This window comes from Thunnus thynnus, chromosome 18 (assembly GCF_963924715.1).
Source record: "Thunnus thynnus chromosome 18, fThuThy2.1, whole genome shotgun sequence".
Classification (NCBI taxonomy): domain Eukaryota; kingdom Metazoa; phylum Chordata; class Actinopteri; order Scombriformes; family Scombridae; genus Thunnus; species Thunnus thynnus.
This window is the reverse complement of record NC_089534.1, coordinates 17,933,459-17,955,332: the sequence shown is the minus strand read 5'-3', so window position 1 is coordinate 17,955,332 and position 21,874 is coordinate 17,933,459. Positions and strand designations below refer to the sequence as shown.

The 21,874-nt window shown below is 40.4% G+C and overlaps 1 protein-coding gene across 4 annotated transcripts in view; it reads left to right on the top strand.

The window, feature by feature from the left end:
- adgb (androglobin) overlaps positions 1 to 21,874 on the top strand; it is a 40,030-nt gene that overhangs the window by 4,203 nt on the left and 13,953 nt on the right. For 2 of the 4 annotated variants that reach the window (XM_067572309.1, XM_067572312.1), the window contains 18 exons: positions 740 to 879; positions 2,671 to 2,757; positions 4,971 to 5,143; positions 7,106 to 7,182; positions 8,089 to 8,263; positions 8,696 to 8,789; positions 9,427 to 9,589; positions 12,192 to 12,237; positions 13,313 to 13,424; positions 13,589 to 13,652; positions 14,015 to 14,122; positions 15,299 to 15,407; positions 15,874 to 16,012; positions 17,388 to 17,502; positions 17,908 to 18,075; positions 18,829 to 18,988; positions 19,368 to 19,502; positions 21,609 to 21,702. In XM_067572309.1, coding sequence (XP_067428410.1) covers positions 740 to 879; positions 2,671 to 2,757; positions 4,971 to 5,143; positions 7,106 to 7,182; positions 8,089 to 8,263; positions 8,696 to 8,789; positions 9,427 to 9,589; positions 12,192 to 12,237; positions 13,313 to 13,424; positions 13,589 to 13,652; positions 14,015 to 14,122; positions 15,299 to 15,407; positions 15,874 to 16,012; positions 17,388 to 17,502; positions 17,908 to 18,075; positions 18,829 to 18,988; positions 19,368 to 19,502; positions 21,609 to 21,702 — 2,159 coding nt within the window. The remainder of the gene's footprint in view (positions 1 to 739; positions 880 to 2,670; positions 2,758 to 4,970; positions 5,144 to 7,105; positions 7,183 to 8,088; positions 8,264 to 8,695; positions 8,790 to 9,426; positions 9,590 to 12,191; positions 12,238 to 13,312; positions 13,425 to 13,588; positions 13,653 to 14,014; positions 14,123 to 15,298; positions 15,408 to 15,873; positions 16,013 to 17,387; positions 17,503 to 17,907; positions 18,076 to 18,828; positions 18,989 to 19,367; positions 19,503 to 21,608; positions 21,703 to 21,874) is intronic. The other 2 variants (XM_067572310.1, XM_067572311.1) reach the window with 2 other exon arrangements.

Genomic DNA, 21,874 nt, shown 5'->3' with positions numbered 1-21,874 from the left:
AGGTGTGTTAGAGTGGTATCAGTTGTGACCAATCAAGGTATTTCCTCTTATTCCTTTCAAATGCAGCTGTCTGAGAAGTTATGAAGGCCACCTAGAACACTTGTATGAATGTGACTGGATGGTACTAGTCAGCTGGTTGCCGACCAGATGATATATCAATGAGACAATGATGCTGAACATGAATAAAACAGCTGATAGCTGATCAGCTGATGCCAGCAGCACTTCAGTGCTATGCCTGAACTATTGCAGCATTCCACACTGGTCTGAGTGTGAATATACAAATATATGAATATATGACTGGTTATAAAAAAATACAATATTCCATCATTTGCAGCATATTACAGATATATCTCTTTTTAAGCTGAATTCATTTTTGTGGACTGTGAAACCCTGGTCAACATGTTTTTTGTGTGTAATTATTAACATTTACGTTTAGAAACACATTTATCCACATCTGCAGTTCTAAGAATATTATAGAACAATAAGGGTTACATTGAATTACATTTGACTTCATCCAACAATTATGTCACCGCTGCATGTGAAAGTTGTGCAAGTCCCATGTAATCTACAATAAGTTACATTACAGTAATGTGCACATATTTTGCTATTGTTTGAATGAAAGAGAAAAAACTAATATAAAGAGATGGTGTTATTTCTAAGAACTACTTTTTTTTAAGATGCATTCATTGTTATACCATATCTTCTCTCTTCTCCCTGTGTTTTTAATCCTTGCTTTTAGGGTTTTTGGAGGAAGATAACAGTTGATGATTCTATGCCATTTGATGAAGAAAATAACCTGCTTCTCCCTGCCTCCACCTGTCAGTCAGAGCTGTGGCCAATGCTGTTGGCTAAGGCTCTCATTAAAGTTGCCAACACAAAGTGAGTTACTGCACATTCCAACAGTCTCTATAAGACTCCATAAGCATCTCAATACAGCCTCGAGGAATTGGGAAACAGTTGTTATAGTCTTAAAGTAAAACGGCTTAAGAACAGACTCACAATTATTCAGCATACAGTCCATTCCCACTACGCAGTCTAGTTCTGATAAGATCATTAGAAAAATACACAGTATGCACACTAACCCTTTGTACTCACGCTGTAAATAAAGCGGGGTAGTACTGTTGCCCAATTTCTACTGCCTTGTTTCAATATACACAGTAATTCATCATTCTGAATGCACATCTGCACAAACAAAATAAAAGCAGGTCATTGAATCTTCTAACTGATTTTTAAGATGTTTTTGACCCCGATCAACTTAATTATTGAAATGTAGAGCGCTTTGTTTTCAAATTTAGCTAAGATGACAGTGCTTGCAAAGATATCCAATGTGTCATGCTGAATTACTTAATTTTACATATATTTCAGTAGAAATGCACTATAGAATATATATTGTACTGTAAATGTTTTCTGAAAGTTTAAAGTTACTTAAGGAGTTAATTTCCTAGATAACATACATACATACATGTAATATTTACTTTTGTAAAACAGAAATTAACTAAACATTTTAAAGCTCACACATGAACAAGAACCCCCACAGAGAGCCTTTTGCTGACTTAGCCAAGCCTTTACCTGACCTGATTTCTGCCTTGGGCTGTGTTGAATTTGGTGACAGACAGGCAGTGTGCGTGTCAATGATGGGGCAACATGGTGTGTGTAAAGGTGGCTGTTCCGGTGTCCACAGAAGGTCGAGACATAAATGTTTCATCCAAGACAGGAAACAAAGGAGCCTCTCTCTTAGTGAATCTTTTATAAGCCGTAGTGAAAGTTCTTAGCACTGAACTAACACCAAACTTTGCCTAGGTGTCTGTTGGGGCTCTTCAGAAAATCTGTAGTCTCTTTTAATGAAAAGCTGACTTTGAGGGCTCCTTCACTCAGTGCTGAGTAGCTTTTTTGTGCTGCTTATGGACTGTGGCATTGCTGATCGTCGTATTGATTTCACTTCCTCGGGTATCATGGCTGTGGACTGGACAGGTTGGCCACAGCATCCCAAGAGGGCCAATTAAAGTTGCTGCAGCCATCTGTTTCAACTGAAAATTGTGTGTAAATGATACACACTCTCATACACACTCCTCAAGATCAATTCTAAGATACTTAAATATTAATCACAGTTCCCCACATATGACAAATATGAAAAATTCCTCGCTGATTAAGACAATAATATACAGTTTTGTTGACTTGTTGACGTTTGTTAGCTGGTATTTATGCCTTAAATGGTCACCATGTCTACGGATTTTACAAGAATAGTGAACAACCTATTTTTATGGTGTTCATGAATCAGTGGAAATGATCACAAACACTGATGCTTTTAGAAATGGCGGAGTGAATGGAAGTCAGGTACCTTTGTTGCCTTCGCTGGTGTCGGTCCAAGGCACAATGATAAAATGAAGAGAGAAAACACGCTGTCATTCACCATTTTTGCAAAGAGTACAAAGTGACATCCATTGTTGTTGTTAGTTGCCTAGCAACAGCGTTCTCATGAGTTAAACCACTTGAATGACAAGCATATTGTCTACTCCATTTCCCACACTGAAACCCTGACCTCACAAGTTCCATTTGGAGTGCCAATATAGGTGGTTTGGATTGGTCTCTGGTTTGTTGCACGTTTGTCTTTTATTCTTTGAAACAGTTGCAATTGGGTTGTCTGTGTGTGTGTGTGTGTTTGTCTCTCAGTGTAGTGTCAGAGGTCTGCGGGGAGATGGGGGAGTTCACCTTTATCCACACCCTCACTGGCTGGATCCCAGAAATCAGTCCCATAAAGTAAGATCCTCATCGGTCCACTCCACTATTCTACATATCTGTGTCTTCCTCATCATCATATATGATCCTCTTTATTGTGTCTTCACTGGTGGATTTGTCATTCTCTCCTTCTGCTTTTCATTTCTCCTTTCCAAAAAACCAAAAAGAGAAAATCAAACAGACTATCTAATCTCTGGCAGTTTTCCACAACAAAGGCACTCACACATTCTGACAAGCAATGCATTTTTCCCTCTTTTAGTTTACTATTTTATAATGTATACTGTAGCAAAATCATGCAGAGAAGTGTATCTGTCTACAGTAATATAGAAAGTTACACTTTGGATAAAAATGTCTGGGCTAAAAGGGAAACATAAATATATATAATAATGGGGGGAGGAGATGCTGCACGGGGTGGAGAATCTCAGCTTGTCAGTGATGGGACTTTAATGGGGCAACACTGTTTTAGAGTAGATCGGGGGAATGTTATTCTCTCTAGCTCAGCAGGTTAGCTGCTGCTAGTGGGTTGCCTGGGAACTCTATCAACATGTACAGGCACTGAGCATGACTGTCTTTGTGTTTCAGATTGATTCGTGACACATGGTATAGAGTCCTATGTGCACGTACCAATACATACAAATGATTTATTTTCTATTATTTCCTACTGTTTAACACAAAAAAAGCAATTCCGCCAATATTTTGGCTGCAACAAATAACATTCTGCTCACGGTCTACTTCATAGATGTACACACTTTCTCATTCAAGTGAATGGGAAGATGTGTCCAATTTTTTGACTGCTGTATTTTTAGCAGTTGTATTAATATTCATTGCTAAATGCAGCTGGTTGGAATAAGAAATCTTGGGATGTTCATTGTTCTGACTGACAGAATCACCACATTGTTCTATCCAACAAAAATCACGTTCAAAGTTACTGTATGTGGTATTTAAAAAGTTTTTTTTGTCAATATTATGCACTAGTGCATCATTATCAGCTACCTACCACCCACATATTAGAGATATCAGATGATATCAGAGTTGCTATTGGATCTGCTTAGGAGGGTGTTACAAGTTGGCTCCTTCTTTTAACAAAAGAGGAGACTCACACAGACGTCACCTTGAAGGGTTTTATTGGGCCAAAATACAGAGTAACATAAACATCAAGCAAAACAGGAGTGTATGGATGAGTGTATCATGAGTTGGGTGTAAAAGTAAGAATCAAAAAATAATGAAAAAGTGGAGAGCTGGAGTGTCCACAGGCTGTGGCATGGTGACAGGGAACCAGAGCAGGTCTGGCAGCCATCTTAAATAGAGGTGAGCCAGGCTGTTCAGGTGTGCCACATCTCCTGTGACGACCCTGCCCTTCATTCTGCCTCCAAGCATCCTGGAACATAACCCAACATAGGTAAAAGACACACACCAAAAACAGAGGGTAATTCATGCTGTAATTAAAGCCAAATCTAAACCAGTGGACAGCAGAGAGAGCTGGCAGTGGTGACACAGAGCAGATATTTTTACGTGAGGAGGACATACGAAACCTCCTCATATTAGAATGATCCACTTAAAGGATCAGCAAAGTTGCCCTTTAAACAAACAAAGTGATGTTCTTCAATAAAATGACATGACTCTCTCACTCTTACTTGTTCCCCCATCACACATAAATATGATATTCACTGTTCCTGGCCCAATAACACAAGATAATATCCTAACATTACCACTGCTGCTGTTTCGCACCATGTTGTCAGCCTGAATGTGTGGAAATGACCCATAAATCTGGAGGCAAGGAACCAACTTCTACATACTGTTTTGGCTCCAGCTTCATAATTTACTGGTTTCTTGGGTATGTTAAGTCGTGTCTGGAAGGTTCAATAAAAAACTGGATTATGAAATATAATTTCAAGAGAGAGGGAAATGCTGACGTGAGAGCTACAGCCAATTGTATCATAAATAGAGCGACAGTATAGTAGAAGGAACAGAAACAGACAATATTCATCTGAATGTTGTAAGCTGGACAATAGACATGTGGGTTTAAAATCAGCACTTGTCTGCCTGTTCAAGCATTACATTTTTGTATGTTAAAAGTGATAAGCAAACAATATCCAGACAAAACCAGCTCAAAAACGCCTTCAGTTGCAAAACAAAATAGGGGTAATCGTAAAGTGATTTTGGGGAAACTTTAGAATAGTAATGCCATTCCCTGTAGCATGTAACCAATCATATTCTGTTTAATCTCTTCTCAGGCCCGTATACTTGGGAAAAGTCTGGGATTTCTTACGAGACAGCATTCCCATATTTACACACCCGGATGAGAGTTTGCCAGAGACGAAGCCTCAGACTGCAGATCCAGCTGCAGGGAGGGATTCCAGCCTGAATGACAGCAAGAGCAAGCTGCCAGAGCCAGAGAAAAGTAAAGGTCTGAAGTGTGCCACAGTCAGACACACAAATCACACAAACACAGAAAGGCACACAATTGTGCACACATGCCCTCCTGCAAACATATATCTCAATTACACACCCTGCTTGTACATTTAATTGAGTGAGTCAATTAAATCAGTCATCCATTAGCCTGTGGTCATTTGTATGCACAAAATGCTTTTATTACTCAGCTTATCAGCGGCCTGTTTAAAAATGATATATTGTGTATTGTATATATACATATATATGTGTGTGTGTTGTGTGTATGCACTGTCTATTTGCAGGTATGTATGTGAATGCATAGTGTATGTAAATTTCTATTTTCCTCTCTCAGCATCCATAATTCAACTAGTATGGAGCATGGCAATGAATATTTCATTCTCCCACAGAAACTTGCACCTATCAATGATTTTATTCTCATAGTAGTGCTAATCCTCATACCTTTGCAACCTACATAATATTGCTCTGGTGATTTACGATAGGAAAAACTCCAGGCCTGAGGTCACTATTGTGCCATACTGCAATATTGGTGATTTCTGAGCCAATATCCTGCTGCATCTTTCCTGTTGTTTCAAGCATCACTTCCTGTTTTCCCAAGTTCATGTATTATGGAGTGCGGGGTACGTAGGTTAATGTGTGTATGGTGGACTATAAATAAACCAGCAGAGGGAGCGCTGGCAGGGTGAATTATTTGGTGTTCCCGCAGGGCAGAGGAGCCTCCCAAGTCAAGTGTGGTTATCTGATGACGGCAAGATTGAAACATGTCCTCAAAAAAAAAGAGTGTGTGGCTCGGTGTTGTTTCAGGTCATAGAGGTAGAGAAATGAAGGCTTTACCAAGGAGGGTTTTATTGATTAAAAGAGGAGTTTGTCATTGAAATACAAGTTCTTTCATATGTGATCACCAGTAGAATGCTAATCGTACTTGGCGTTGCAGAATCTGTGCTGTACACATGTTAACTATAAATAAGCTGATTTTAGTGTTGAAAATAGTGTAAAACAGTGTAAAGTGATAAAGAGGAAATTACGGGGGACACTTTTTCCTTGTGCTTGTGATTTATATTGTATTCAGCATATTATTACATTCAAGAACACAACATGACATTTTGTTATGGTTGGGCCACCATATGAATATGCTTTTATATTCACCCACCTGCTCATGCTGACATTAATCTGTCCCTTGTTCTCTTCTGCAATCCCGCTTGTTTACAGTAATGAAGGTGGTGGATATTAACATAATGTGATGACATACAGACACAAAGTGGTATTAATTCACAGGACATTTATGCTTTTGGGAAATGCATCGCGGAGTGCTCTCATACACACATTGAACACACAAACACACACACACACACACACAAAACTTACACATTCTTTCTCACTCGCTGTTTCAGTGCTCACATTTATTTTCAGTTGAAATGCATAAATTTAAATGCATGAATCACTACGCAGCAGAAGAACCACTTCGGTATTCAATTCTTAATGTGTAGCCTTTATATTAGTCTTGTGCTCCCATCTCTCCGCACCACGGTCCTTCAAATTGATTTTCCATGTCTCCTGGCCCATGTGCTGCTTATATGATATACTCTAAGATGCACTATAGGGGGCAGGGCCATCCATAGATAACCTAGATACTCTCTTGTTGCCTGTGGAGGCAGATAGTGCTCTCACAAGAGAGGTTAAAGTCTCCAGGAGCTCACTTTACACTGACTTGAAAATTTAACTGTGTTTTGTTGTGTGTCTGCTTTAATTTGCACTGGTAGATGGCACAGAATTTCCATTATATCAATATGTTTAATCAGAGTCAGTCAGTAACTTTAGGTCACACTTTAGGATATGTGTTTTGTACATGTATATTGCTGTGTGTGTGTGTGTGTGTGTGTTTGTACTTGTCTGTGTTTGTGTGACTTGCCTATTGGGCTAACCTACGTTGATATCAGTCTTCTGTTTGTGTGTTTCTCAGGTACCCCTGAGGTAGCAGTGTGTGCTAGCTATTACCCATTTCAGCTGCATAACAATTCCTCTGGGTTTGGCCTAATGGTATGTCATTTCCTCTCTTGCTTGTATCTCAGTTACACTGTTGTGAGACACATTTTCATGGATGCAAATGTGTCTCATAACAATGTGGTCCATAACAGTGTAACACTCTATATCCCCCACTGTACTCTACAGTCATACTGTTACGAGACATTTGCATACAAGAAAATTAGATTTAATCGACTGTAGATTACTGTCAGATATGCAATGCAGATTCGGAAGCATACAGTTTCACACTATGAGGCAAATACTACATATACCAGATGCAATCTGGCAGGAATGTGTACGTGAGAGATGTGGAAAGGAGGAGCAGTATCAACTTCGATGATCAACAGTAAGCCGTACAAAGGGTAAATCTAATGTTCAGCCCTCAAGGAGGCATTCAAATAAATATAAAGAGAGAATAATTTTTAATTTGTCTAATTTTATTTAATTAACTGACATGTAATTTTATCCTGAATGTTAACACATATTTCAAAGTGTTTTAATACTTTTAAAAATGTCTGCTGCCTTTGTCACCTCTCTTATGTAGCACAATCATGTGAAAACAGTAACAGTGGGTGGTAGAGATGAAACATAACAGTGCTTGTGATCTGGGGGCATGTTGTGTTCTATTTGGATGCTTTGCCTCAACAGGCTTCTCTCGTTTTATTATTTACACCCATGCTGAACCTAATTGGTGGACAGTCTCTAGTATTTTTCCTCTATTGGAGGTGTTATATCACCTCCACGCTCTGATCTTGGATCAGAATCCCCTTTTGACTGTTGAACTTAATTCACCTGTAAAGTTGATCACAGGTGACAGTGATTCTTAGTGTAGGTTAGGTTAAAATATTTATGTTCATGTTTTAAGAGTGAGTATTGCATGTGTGTTAATTTCTGTGCATCTGTCCATGTGGCGGCATGCAGGCTAATTCCTCAGAGCTTCTACGTCGGTATGGCCTCTCTTCACTATACAGCCACATTGTCCTATTGACCAGAACCCGGGCCTGCCCACTGGAGGCACCACCCAAACCACCGCCTGTGCCCCGATGGAAACTCATCCGTCAGCGCAAGGAGATTGTGGTCACAGATGAACCACGGAGTGAGTGAGAGACAGGGAAGGGAGGCAGGAAATAAAAGATGGTGAAATTGAGTTTGGAAAGAACAGGTGGTGAAGGGGAAACCAGGAGGAGGATGCAGGGGAGGATATCAAACAAATTGAAAAGCACAAATTATATGATAGAGTGTAGGTGAATGTCATAAATAAATATGACTAGAAAGCAAAGCGAGTGCTAATGCAGCCTGCAGGAGATTTAGAACCTACAGCACAGAGGGCATACAGTACTGCATGCTTAAATGAAAATAGAAGGAGGATAGCTACAATATTTCAGTAGTGAAAATAGATGCTGGCTCGGGCATATCTGACATCAGCTGATCTCTTGAGTGAAAAATGCAGTAAAGGGAGTGAGAGTGTGAAAAAGCATTGCTGGCATGATGTATGAAGGTTTCTTTTTTTCTTTATTTCTTTTCGCAGAGCTCCCTTTGTCAAAACCAGAGCAGTTCATCGAGGTTGCCAGCCCTTTTCTTTCCTACCGTGTCAAGAGCAGCGTTGACCCAATCCCAGAGCTGTGTGTACACTGAAATGATCTAAAATTGAGGAATTAAATGAGATTAATCTTTTCTGTTGACCTCTTCTTCTGCTCATTTAACTGTGTTCTACTGATAATAGAGTTTTCATTATTTTATAGCTAACCTGTGCTTTGACCTCCCTGTGGAGGAAGAAAGGCAAGAAAACAGTTTCCATATGGGGATCAATAAAGTACATTATCATTATCACATTACCATTTTTTGCTTCTTCACATTTTCTTACTCTACCTCTATCTCTGCCCCATTTTCTCCCTGCAACAGGGCTAGGACACACCAACAGCAGCTGAGAAATTTAAACTATTTGGGCATTTTTCTTTTTTATTCTTTTACACTTCAGAGCCTACAGTGTTATAAAGATTGGTTTACTCCCACTTGACTGTTACTAGACTGACAGAGAAATCTTTCCTCACACTCTTAACCTAAAACAAATCACTGATCAAAGCAGCGTTATGGTAAAAATACCGTTCTCATGTCATTTGATATCTATAACATGACATGCATGACTCATTTGTAGATGATATGGTCCATTGCTTCTAAATGTGTTGCCTTGAGATGTCATGATTATAATATGCAGCATGTATTTGCACATAACTTGAATACGTGTCTTTGTGTGTCAAGCAAAGTGAAGAGTGAGGCGAAGCAGAGCGCTCACAAGAAGCAGTGCTACGGATCCCCTATGGTGTCGATTGCTGAAAAAGAGGAGACTGAATGCCGAGAAAGCTTTGAGCCTGATGCAGCTGAACGCACCACTAACTCAGCAAACAGCACTGACAAAATAGAGGTACTTAGAATTACTGTCTGCTATAGGCACAAAGTTACTTTACACATTCAACATGTGTGTTTAAACATTTTAAAGAGCATCTTGTTGTTAACTACAGAACCCTACTTAATTATGGTAACTTTAAGCCATGGCCATGAGGATCTGTGAAGCCCTCAGTAATACTTTTTGTTCAAAAGCTTTGAAAATAACCATTGGTTTTTACAGAAAGTAGGAACTGTAAAATGTTATTGTCTCTTCTTATTTCCTCACTTCACTTTTTCCATTTTTCCCTCGCCCCTCTAAGTATGCAGTTGAAGGCTCATCAGAGTAGCTCTGTGTGCCAGTGACAACAAGGCTGCCATCCCCCAGTCTCAAAGTCACTTCTGTTGTCTCCCAGCCAGGCCACCACTGACCAGGGGCACATCTGCACTAAAGAGAGAACTAGCGAGCGAAGGGAGATGAGGGGGTTGGGTGGGGTTCAGTGCAGCAGCAGCAGCAGAGAGACACACAGACAGAAACAGAGATGAGGATAGAAACAAAGATAGAAGAATAAAGGGGGACGCAACTGTGCCGAAAAGGAAAGGAGGGAGAATGAAAAATGGAGAGAAAGTGACAGCGGAGCGAGAAACAAGAGAGAGATGAGAAAAGAGAATCTCTGGTGTGTGGTGGTGGTGAACGGGCCGTGTGGGTTTCATACAGGGAGAGGTCGTGTACTGTGCTGATGAAAAAAGCAGTGCAATTAGATGGTGAGCCATCAGTGTCTGCGTCTCCTGGGGGGGTTCATTATTACACTTCACTCCTAGCATACAGAGAAAAAATAGAGTTCATATTAATCGCCCTCTTGTGTAACTGTGACCAGTTATAGAGCGGTTAGGCTAGGGCAGTATGGACACGCTAATTTGATGTGTCGTTTGATGTGTATGCGCACACGCACTCATGTGGATTGTGTTTGTGTCATATGTGTGCCACATTTATACTAAATGTGTGTTCCCGCTCATTGCGTGCACATGGTGGGTCACGTGCTGAGGGGACTGTACTTAAGTGAGAAGGGGTTTTTGCTGTTTTGACCACTCCCTCTGTTTCTGTCAACGCCGGCCAACAGAATCAACCTCTGTGCTTAGCTCCCAGGAGAAGAGATGGTGGTGTCACATGATGTTCCTAATACCCTCATTGGCCTACTCACTCAACTTTACTGTGGGTTAAAGAATTAGGCCTTGGTGTAAGCGTGCTGTTTTAACCTCTGATATTCTTGGAATGTGGTTAATCACTGAATTACCAAAGCCCCTCTTTGGTTTCAGTTTACTTGGGCCAGAGAACTACAATTCCCAAATTCCAGTCTGGCCTCTCAGATCAATGCATTTCCGTCTGCTTGTGGTCCCTCAGGAACTGTGAAGAGCCACAGAAAGATATTTTAGATTTGATTTTGCTTTATTACTTTCATGTATGAATCTGAGGACACCTCAGGAGAAAATATGAAATACAGAGAGAGCCACTTGGAGAGAAAAGCCTTAACTCTGGCTGTGTAACATAAAGCCCCATGAAGTGTGGGATTAAAGAAATGCCCGCTCTTCCACCCATCAACCCATGACTGTGATTTAATCACAGAAAAGAAAATAGCTTTCTTCTCTGAAAGCAGCAGCTTAAAATCCCTGGAGCCTTGTGTGTAAGATCTATCAGTTTCAGTGTCTTCTTACTGTACACAGGTAAGACAATCCATCTTATAAAAAGACATGGCGTGGGTGGACAGGACATACCATGCCTTAGAGCCCGGCTCAAACTTTCATGTACTCTCTGGTGAACAAAGACACATTTATATTTTTGTTGCAGGAAAAGTGGTGGAGAGGAGGTCAAGTGTGCCCCCTAATCACAATGCCTCTTTTCCGTCTGTCTGGGTACTTATTCAAATAAGTGGTGACTCACACACACACACACACACACACACACACACACAGACAAACAATCACTCTGACTCATCAGAGTCTTGGCTGGGGTTGCTTTGAAGTTACATGACACAAAGCCATAATTCTTATTTGGAGCTGAGTAAACTGTTGGACATTCACCAGGATTGCTCCTCAGGGGAGCATTATTTGAAAAAAGCTTCAAATGAAGGGGCTTTGAGGAAAAGGAAAGTTCAATCAGTTGATACAGGTGTTGCACCACTTCTTGCACTTGAATCTAGTGCCCTTAATGCCCTTCTCTAGACCATGTCATTCCCTGCCTTGCTCAGACGGAAGAATATGGCATTTGAAGGATTTGTTAATGACTCATTAGCTATATTTCTTTATTTTGCTGGGCAAACGAGCATGAAATCAGAGCTGTTGAGTAATTCCCCTCTAAGAGAAATAACATGCTAAACAACATAATAACTCCTCATCTGTCACTGACAGTCGAAGTAAATTAGAGCTGGTATTCCCTGGTGGTGTTTTTAGCAGGGGAGGAGCAGCCCTTGTCACATTAAACCGTGCATCGTGTCCTGTGGTGTTCAGCGAGAATGGCGCAACACCACAGCTGGCATGGAATCACTAGAGGGTGGAGGCGTATCTCTGGCAGTGTTACTCTATCAGTAACTCAGTGTTCATGCCTCCCTCACTATCTCTTTTTCTCTCTCTCTCTGTCCCTTTAGGTTACTGCAGAGGACAGGAAAAAGGACGATGATGACATCTCCAGTGGTATAAGCTTTTTCTTTGCAATGCTTGGCCCCGGATTTCTGTTGAAAATAATCTGTGCTGTATCAACACACAAGATTGCCTTACCCAAGGTCAAATATCGGACTTCCGATACAAACGCTCATTAATTTTGGTTTATTGGAAATGATATATGAAGTGAAGGTCTTCATTTTTTGGTTGACTTGAATCCCATCTGAGTAGCACAACCCAATTAATGTGATTAGAAGTATTTGCATCTCTCGCCTCTACTCCCTCCATCTTTCGCTCCATGCCTCCATTGGTTGGCCAAGACACTTTGAAGAAGATGGGACTGAAATTATGCCTTATGACAACCGGCCAATTCCCTGCCTTCTCTCTGCCCCCGTTTAGTTGCTTAGTAACACCTGCAGTTTGAGTGAACAGACCACCATTGCTCAGCAGCAGAGACGCTGGCCCTCGCCGCCTCAGCTTTCTGAACAGACTCTCGCTTTGAGTAGAGCTCGAGGGCAGAGCAACTGTGTGTGTGTGTGTTTGTGTTATGTGTGTGTGTTTTTGGGTGGAGAGTGTGTCTGTGTGCATATGTCTATGACCTTTCTCCACATGCATTGAGATAGTGGGAGTCAGTGAGTGGGAGTATGGATGTGCATGTGCGCTTAGACTATGCTATTATGTGGGAGTTTGGCCAATTCGACTCACTGTGTTTGAGATAATGATTTGAGTCTAGGATAACATGCTATGAGTCACAAGAGGAAAGAGGCATTTCGTTACTCGCAGCATTTTGAAAATGGGAGATTTCACAGGCAATTCTATATCCATTTGGTATTAAGTGTGGCATGAAAAGCTCCAGCCAACTTGGATGCTACTCAGCTTGATAACGACATGTTTTTCTTACACTGAGATGCTGTATATTTATATCAGTAATAACAAATGATAAGAAATAAAGTACTTTGCTTTATAAACCATCTCAGCAAGGCAGCGATACTGTAGACCTTACACCAAATCCCTAACCTGAGAAAAAGTGTTCATAATTGAAATTCAGTGTTATTCAGAATTTGAGTGTCATTTCACCCTGAAGAGTAGATTTTGGCTTTCCCCCCAGATCGGCCCAAAACTGCTCTGAAGGAACCTGTGACTGAGGAACCTTCAGCTCCTATCAAACCCATCCTGCAGGAGACCTGGGTGGATCTCCATGACTTTGCTAAATGCTTCCAGTGAGAAACAAAGACTCACACACAAATATGAACTTATGCACTACAAAAATACTATACCAATGGATAAGCATTCACAGCAGTGAAAAAAGTATGTCTGAGAGGCCTCAACAGTTTTTAAAACTAAGCTCACAAATCGCTGGCATTTATTTGTGCTTTTCTTCTAGTACTCTCTTGGTGTTCCATAAACCACAAGAATACCCACACCACTTTCAGAAATCTCACCTTAAGGTACAGTATGTATCAGGAATCAACCTATTGACCAATGTCTATAATGTCTGATCAGTCTACAGTGCTGGTGTAAGCTTTGCATTTATTTCCACATTCTCACATGTGTCTATGTGTTTGTATTTTGGCACATTAACACTGACAGCTACCAGCAATGCTGCACTGTTTGTAAATGTCTAATTTTGTCCCCAGTTTTAATAGTGTACTGTATCTAGTGTCTACTGTATTGTTACCTTTTTGTACTGTTTTCACCCTTGTCTGCATCTCTGACCAAATTAATTCCCTCTTTATGGTAACAAAGTAATTTGTTTTCGATTTGTTTGTAGCAGATATATTGCTATTGACTTAGCTGATGTTGTCTGCAGAGCACTGTCTTGCCCAAAACTGCGACAGGCATCAACTGCACTGGATCATCTTCGCAGTCTCTTACTACTGGATCCCTCCATGTGTCATCTGCTGTGGCAAGCCCCAAAGTACACACACACAAACACACACCAAAAATTGCCCATGAGCCCATACTTTTCCATGAGTGATTCAACCAAACCCTGTTCATAGTACCCACTGATGATAAATTAATGTCATTGAATCTAATAAGTAGTAAATAAGTGAATATGTACCTATATAGTATTTATTGAAACTAAGGCTACTTAGTGCCTGACAAAAAAAAGACATGAGTAAAAAGAAAAAAAATAAAAGAATAAAGAAATTAGCAAAATCAGAAGCAAGTGTGGAAATGTGGGAAGGTTAATGGCTCCACTCTTCCTCAGCAGAGATGGTTGCCACGGGTTCCCATCATATCAAGTACAAGGAAGGACAACGCACATTGACAAAAAAAAAAACATGGCAAACACATCTTTTTATTTGACAAAAACAATCTTAAGTCAAGGTTAACCCACTAGAGTTCTACGCATTTTTCAACCACATTTCACATCTAAATGTAACTGTGATCCTATTCACTCAGACCAAAACAACATAAATTGAGCCAGATTTTTTTTTAAAGGTAGTCCTTGTGCTAGGTGTCAGTGTCCTTGCTCCTGTCTTTAGGAAGTACTGAATCTGTAATGTGCCTGTTTGTCACACACATCATACATACACACCACTGAAGGTGTCTGAGAGTGACAGTGTGTGTGTGTGTAGGGCAGTGCTTTGTCTGACTTTTGTGTCTTTTGTCTGCATATATAGAGTGATGGTTTTGCTAGTCATTCCGGACACGTACGCATTCTCTCACTCTTCTCTTGTTCTCTATGTCTATATTTTCTGCCCTTATCTTTGTCTCCTGCTTTGTCTTTCTGTCTGCCTTTCTCACTGTCTTACGTTACTAAATTTGACATCTTGGCTTCTCTTATTCAGATGCCACTTCAAATGATTCTTTAGCTCGCACGGCTCTTTTCTATCTCCTCTTACTTCCTACACTTAACTCCCCGTCTCCCCTTCTTTTCCCCCTAACTCCAACCTCTCTTCCACTAAGCCACCCTTCTATCAGTTTATCCATCATCCCTCCCTGTGGCTTTCCGCTCTTTCTTTCTTTCACATGTTCTTTTCCTTGTCTGCCTTCATACTGATAACTAAGGCCAGTGTGTGTGTGTGTGTGTGTGTATGTGTGTGTGTGTGTGTGGGTGTGGGTGTGGGTGTGTGTGTGTATTTCCCAGTGTTCAGAGGTGAGAGGCACTCACTACATGTGTGTGGACAGCCTGCAACCTTCCAAGATCCTCATCAGCTTCTCTGCTCTGCTTCTCTGGGGGGAGACAGCTGAAGAGAGTAAGGATTTATATATACGCTCGCATGCACACACGCACACACACACAGTATAACCTTATCATAACCTCAAACTCACCTTAAATTTAAACCAAAACCACCCTAAAATTAATGATTTACGTTAAGGGGACTTGCTTGAGGGGGCTATGGAGGTGTAAACAGATTTTCGTCCCCACAACACGATGAATACCTGGACCACACACACACACACACAAATGCACACGCATTTACTCAGATACAAAATTTCTGAGAGTAACGTAGGTAGCTTGACTCAAGTCTGTAACAGCAATTGTAACTCTTTATTTCAGCATGCAGAAACATCATAACCTTAATTGGTGTATATAAATATTCATAGCAAACACTCATACATATCTTCACATTTTTATGAATGTGCCCTACTCTGTTTATGATATCTGACTGTGACATGTGACCAATACACCTTTGCTCTCAACCCTACAACACTTCATAGAAAAGGAAATGTCAGCAGCATGTAGGTCTGCAGTTCTCCTCGTCCAGCCGTACTCCTGGAAGAACCTGCAGTCTCGGCTGCCAGTTCTCACCATCAAGACCACCTCTTCAAAGGCAGTCATGCTTAGCTTACCCTCGGGGTAGGGCATTGATGGTTTATTCTTTTATCCCAGACCAAGTTATTTTACCGTGCAGTCATGACAGATCAAAATGAAAAGGTTAGATCAAGGTCATTAGCAAGCACAGGCTGATACATCACAAAACGCTGTCCTTTATTGTATGTTTATGTGTATTATGATCCCCATTACCTACAATCACAGTATTATGTCCTTTACCAAGCCATTCCATACTTTTAGCATTTGATATGGTAGCACTCGTCAGCATGGCACTAGTGCTGCTAATGTTAAAACCTATTATACAAATGTATGCATTTTTTGCACAGCACTCTTGGGAGAATAATACTTTGATATAAGCGTTTAACTCTTATGATTTTTACAGCTATGCAGAGTTCTACTTAAAGCTATCTTGAAGTGAGCAGAGGATATCTGCCTACCTCAGATGCTCTGAAAAGCAGTAAAAAGCATCTGTCCTAGTCTCTATTAATGGGTCCTGCTTGGCCTAGAAGCAGAGGGCCTAGTTTCTGGGGTCAGGTGCAGGTATGCAGCAGTGCAATTACCACTGAGCCATAATCACACACATAGCGCTCAACTTATTGTGCCCATATGCCCCATAGTGCACACTCTCTATGCTTTCCATGCTTTTGTGCAGCAATCATTTTTAAAACTCTCCTTTTCTCTTGTCCTGTCAGCCCATGGTACACTATTCTGCCAATCTGTTCTTTTCTATAGTCTCTCCACTGACCCTTTGTTCTTTCCTCTTCCATAATAATTGAATTTTTATACTGGTTTTGTCTTTCTTCCTTTATAATCTCTCCGCTTTCCCTCTCCCTCTCCATTTGTCTCATCTTGCATCTGTCTTGTCTCGCATACTCTTTTTCCTTCTTTTTTCTCTCTCCCACCCATTCCTTTTTTGTATGCTGTCCTCTTCCTCTTCAGAACTAGCCCAGCTCCGCCTCAGCGCTCATCCATCTAGTTAGTCTGTGATGGCTGAATTATGTAAAGCTAATGGGGCCACGGAAGTGGGGTTCCACTCTCTCTCAATCCTGACCAGGCCCTGTGAACTCAGCTTGGCGCTTGGCAGAGAGGACAGGCTACAGAACTTTTGGCTGTTTAACCCACTCAGTATAACTTGACAGAAATATAATCCTACTATTAAGACTAGAAATGGATTTTATTCAGTAGAATGCACTGTTGTTTCATACATTTCCCCCTAATTGTATAGTTACTATTACCAAAAACTGTGGAGCCACAGGGTGGTAGATGGAGGTGTACCTCTGCACTGCTTACAATTAGTTTCTTGTAATTTTAGTAGTCTAAAAGAGTAATTTAGAGTGTGGCAAACCTTTATCATGTGCGCCAATATTTAAAATTTCAGTTTCCTTTTTTTCACCTTCAGGCGCCATGTTTTGTCTCTCCACACCAAGGCAGCACTGGGCTACCATGTCCACATTTGCAGCAAGACACCTTTCATCTTTGGGGATGAAGAAACCATTATGTCACATCTTGCCAAGGTGACTTAGGCACTTCGTTGTCAGTTGAATTACCAGTTAACATTGACAGTCGTTTTTAATAGCAGAAAATCTCTGTATTTAATAGTTCAGGATTTATGAGCAAAAACATATCGAATACATAACCTTAACAACCAAACTATTCTTTAATCTGAGAAACAATGAATGGGATGGAGGCTAATGCGTGTGCTACAAGCAAAGAAATACAATTTCTTTATGTCATCTTTCGTTAACAGTCCAGCACACAATATACATAAACAATCCTGATGTGATCCACCACTGAAATTCATTGAAATATCTTGTGTATTGTAGGAATACAGCTTTCCTGTTCTATTCAATTTGCATTTTGCAAACTGAGCCAGTAAACAAAATTAAGATGGTTTCCCACTGCTCTCTTGTTTCAAAAAGGAAAGTGCTCGTTTCACAGAGCAGGCCTTGTCCATCCTGAAGGCCCTGTCCAGAGAGGTGGCTGTCTTTAGTGATGTGCAAGACCAGCCAGCAGCTAGAAGGGCTCTGGAAGAGGCATTTTGTCCCAACAACATCAGCACTACCCTGGGAAAGTGGGAACTCCACAAGGTACTGTAGCTTGCTTACCAATTGTGGCACATAATTGTACTGTACATACATTGATTACCTCACCATCCACTTGTAAATACATGCATGTTGCATATATTAAGTGTAGTCTTTAATTGGCTAAACCACATTGTAGTACACCCGTATATATAGAATGTGATTAAATTATTTATGAGCTAAGAGAAAATTACCATTTATATATTCACATATAAGTTTGCAGCCATGTTGTTAAGCTACTGTACAAAAACTGTTTGGCTTAATCAACGAATGACATTTAACATTTTTCAAGTTTCATTCAACATCTGAGTTCTTTTAAGATCAATCATTGATATTTTGCAGCACCACCACTGCCACTTATTGTTTTAAGGCTACCTGTTTCAGCTGCTAAATTATGTTCACAAAATCTCTGTATATCCCGACTACTGAACAGCGGCCCTGTCAAAGGCAAGATGATTCACACTGACTTATGCGGTTATTTAAAAATGATGAATGATGTGTGGAGTCTAACAACCCGCCTACTACCTCCTAAGGGGGTTTGGCTCTAGGGGTAATGGATCTCTTATGTAAACATGGCCTTTCATGCTTATATATTTACGATGGTATAAATCACAAAAATCTAAATACCATCTTCACACACTCAACACTCACATGCAGGCGCACATATACCACACATCTGCTAACATCTTGCCTCTTTCTCTCCTATGTGCATGCGAACTGCGTGTGTGTGTGCGTGTGTGTGTGTGTTGGGGCCTGTAGGTGTTTAACTCGGCAGTCTACCATATGCTGTGTGAGGTCCTGGGCAGGAAGCTGACAGCAGAGGAGCGGTTTGCTGTACTGGCCGTCACTGCTGATCCTTCACTTTTAGTGAATGAACCCAAAGAACACTCCCCTGCATGTAGGAGCCATATAAGTGTTTGTGTGTGTGTTAATTTTATGTTGCCCATCTACGTATTTTTGTGTATATGTGCCTAAAGCATATAATATTAAGCATGGTGGCTTCATAACAGTTTTTTGTCAATACTGTCCCTGTTTCAGAACTACATCTTATTCCTTCTTAACAATGTATTTAACAGCTATAATCAGAGTATTAAAAGACTGCAAAACGCCTACTCTACCCAAATGATATAACATGAAAGTATAGTATAAGATTTGACACAAAGACAAAAAATGATTATTAAAAAAATCCTGTAAAATGTGTCACACATTCTATGGAATTTTACAGTATCAGTAATTTGGTGTTTACTTATAACTTGAATTGCTCTGCTGTTACTGTTTTGCATTGTTACTCTCTTAAGTGGATACAGAGTTAAAGGCTCCAGAAAGCTGGAAAGACAGGCAGCCAACAGCCAAGGAGATCAAGGCAGTCACCATTCTGCAGGCTGGATTCAAAGGGCACTTGGTGCGAAAGATCCTTAATGCCTCTAAACCTGGTAACCACACCCATACACACACATTGAAAAGGTATTCAATTAAGTGTCATGGTCAGGTTTAAATCTTTTTAATCTCCAATTTGAAAGGCTGCAATTGCTGACTTTTGATTATTAAATTCCTCTTTCTTCTCAACTGCTCTATGTTTGAATCTGCATCTGCACATGGGAAAGCTAAAGTGGCTAAATTATGGCAGAAAAAACTCCAACTAAAACAACAGGATGCCCGCCATCATGTGCAGATTATTATTTAGTGTCCGAAAACACAAACACACACATAGAGCACCTTCTGCATCTTACGTTCTCGGTTTGATTTAGCCTGATGGCATATATTGAGCCTCTGAGCAGAGGCACAAATATGTATTGCCTTTGAGCACAGGCACAAATATGTATTGATGAGACTGCCACTCTTACTAATACAGTCTGACAGATGAGGGGTCGCCACAGAGGGGAAACACACACATATATGAAATGCACACATACATGCACACAACATTCCTGCATCAACAGACAAATCTTTCAATAGTGACAGCAAGTGAAAGATGAGGAAGGGAAGACATGGAAACAGTGGACACTTTGCGGGGAAGGATGAGCGATTAGATGGAGAGATTGAGCTGAGCAGCTTTTCCATGCCATGTTGCTTTGTAATTTTTCTTTTTGTTTCTTGTAACTGTTTCAGCAGCAGGTATGCTCTTATGCATACTTTATGAAAGATATTTCTATTTCGAACCTTTATGATAACCACTACTATGCAAAACATTAAAAATGATCTTTGTCAACTTTTAAGTTTTTTTCAGATTCACTAAAATCAGTTTCAATATCCAATTTTTTTTCCAGAAGCAGTTTTAACTGTCTCGCTCTCTAGGTGCACCACTGCTTTCAGATTCCAGAGGAAACACTGGCGGTGACACTTTGCCCAGACATTCTCTATTTATTGCCCGGGCCTGAAGCTAACTGTGTCTTCTCCAGGCACAACACATGACATTGTCACCCTCTGACTAACTTGCACATATGGGAGTCGGGAACAACCTCATTAATGCAGCATTTGCAAACAAGTTGCTGTACTGTAGCTTCAATGGGATTTTGCCTAATTTTTTATGGCATGAAAATGTGGTTTGCACATGCCAAACATCTACTGCATTTTTAAAATCCACATAATCATAGAACCCATCTGTTTGCAACGCTATTGCTGGTGGTTATGTGGCATTAGCATGAGCACACACACACACACACACACTCACATGCACACAGGCTTGACTTCTATGAAATTGCCTTTCGTGTTAAAAGTTATCTCAAATTTTATTAATTTACCAGTCAAAGCATAAAGTGCAGCTTTCAGAGCAGCACTTATGGTAATGGCAAAATACCAGTCATTTTAAATAAAAGCTATTTATTAAAATTAAGAACTGGTCTTTTCTTATTAAAGTGACAGAACGACTGATGTACATCACAGCTAAAGTCCCCATACATCCATTAATACCATGATATACCTCGCTGCTCACTCCACATTTCTATACAATGCTGTTTCTCCTGCAGTCCTTCCCCTCTTTCCTTGACTGTTGCCTCTCCTTGGTTATAAAGATGATAAGTCTTCATCTCTCAATAGCCTGCCTTGGCCCCTATAATGGCTGTATCAATTTTAAAAAGTGGCCATTTGAAAAGGGAGAGCTGAGCACTAGGGAGCGAGGGTTGAGAGGAGGTGAGGACACCTATGCCACATTTCAGATGTGGAAACATCTATCATTCAACTGTCTGTTCAGAGACAGTTGAATGATAGAGGTCTCATTTATATGCACGGGCACATGCTTACTGGTACACACATACCCATAACCACATAGTGCTACAACTTATATAAAAAAAACGGTTCTATTCTGTCAGAGTGGTTACCTGTCTGGTGAGATGAGTGTGAAAGTCAAGGTGTGAATAATCTCTCTCCTATCACCTCTCACTGAATGAAGCAAAAACACATTTAGCAATTTCTGCATCCCACTCTGAACTAGGTCAGCTACAATAATTTTTTCATGTGTTTGACAGCAACATGGATTGTCTTTCATCTTTAATGGTGGCTACTTTTCTCTGTGTGTGCATGTGTATGTTTGTGCCATCCAGGCACGAAGGAGAACCTCAGTGCATCCAAGATCCTTTTCGACATGTGGCCGAAGGTTGAATCCAATGCAGACAAACATGCTGCCTTCTTGCTACGGTAAATGAAGGATAGAGAAAATACATAATATGTGTAAAAATAAATGATTTTATTTTTTAACACTACACACCTCAGTTGCCTAACATGTAATTTGTTCATTCAAACCAATGTGATTATCTGAGACAATATGAGAACACTCCTACTACAGTCCTGTGCCAATGCTATGTATATT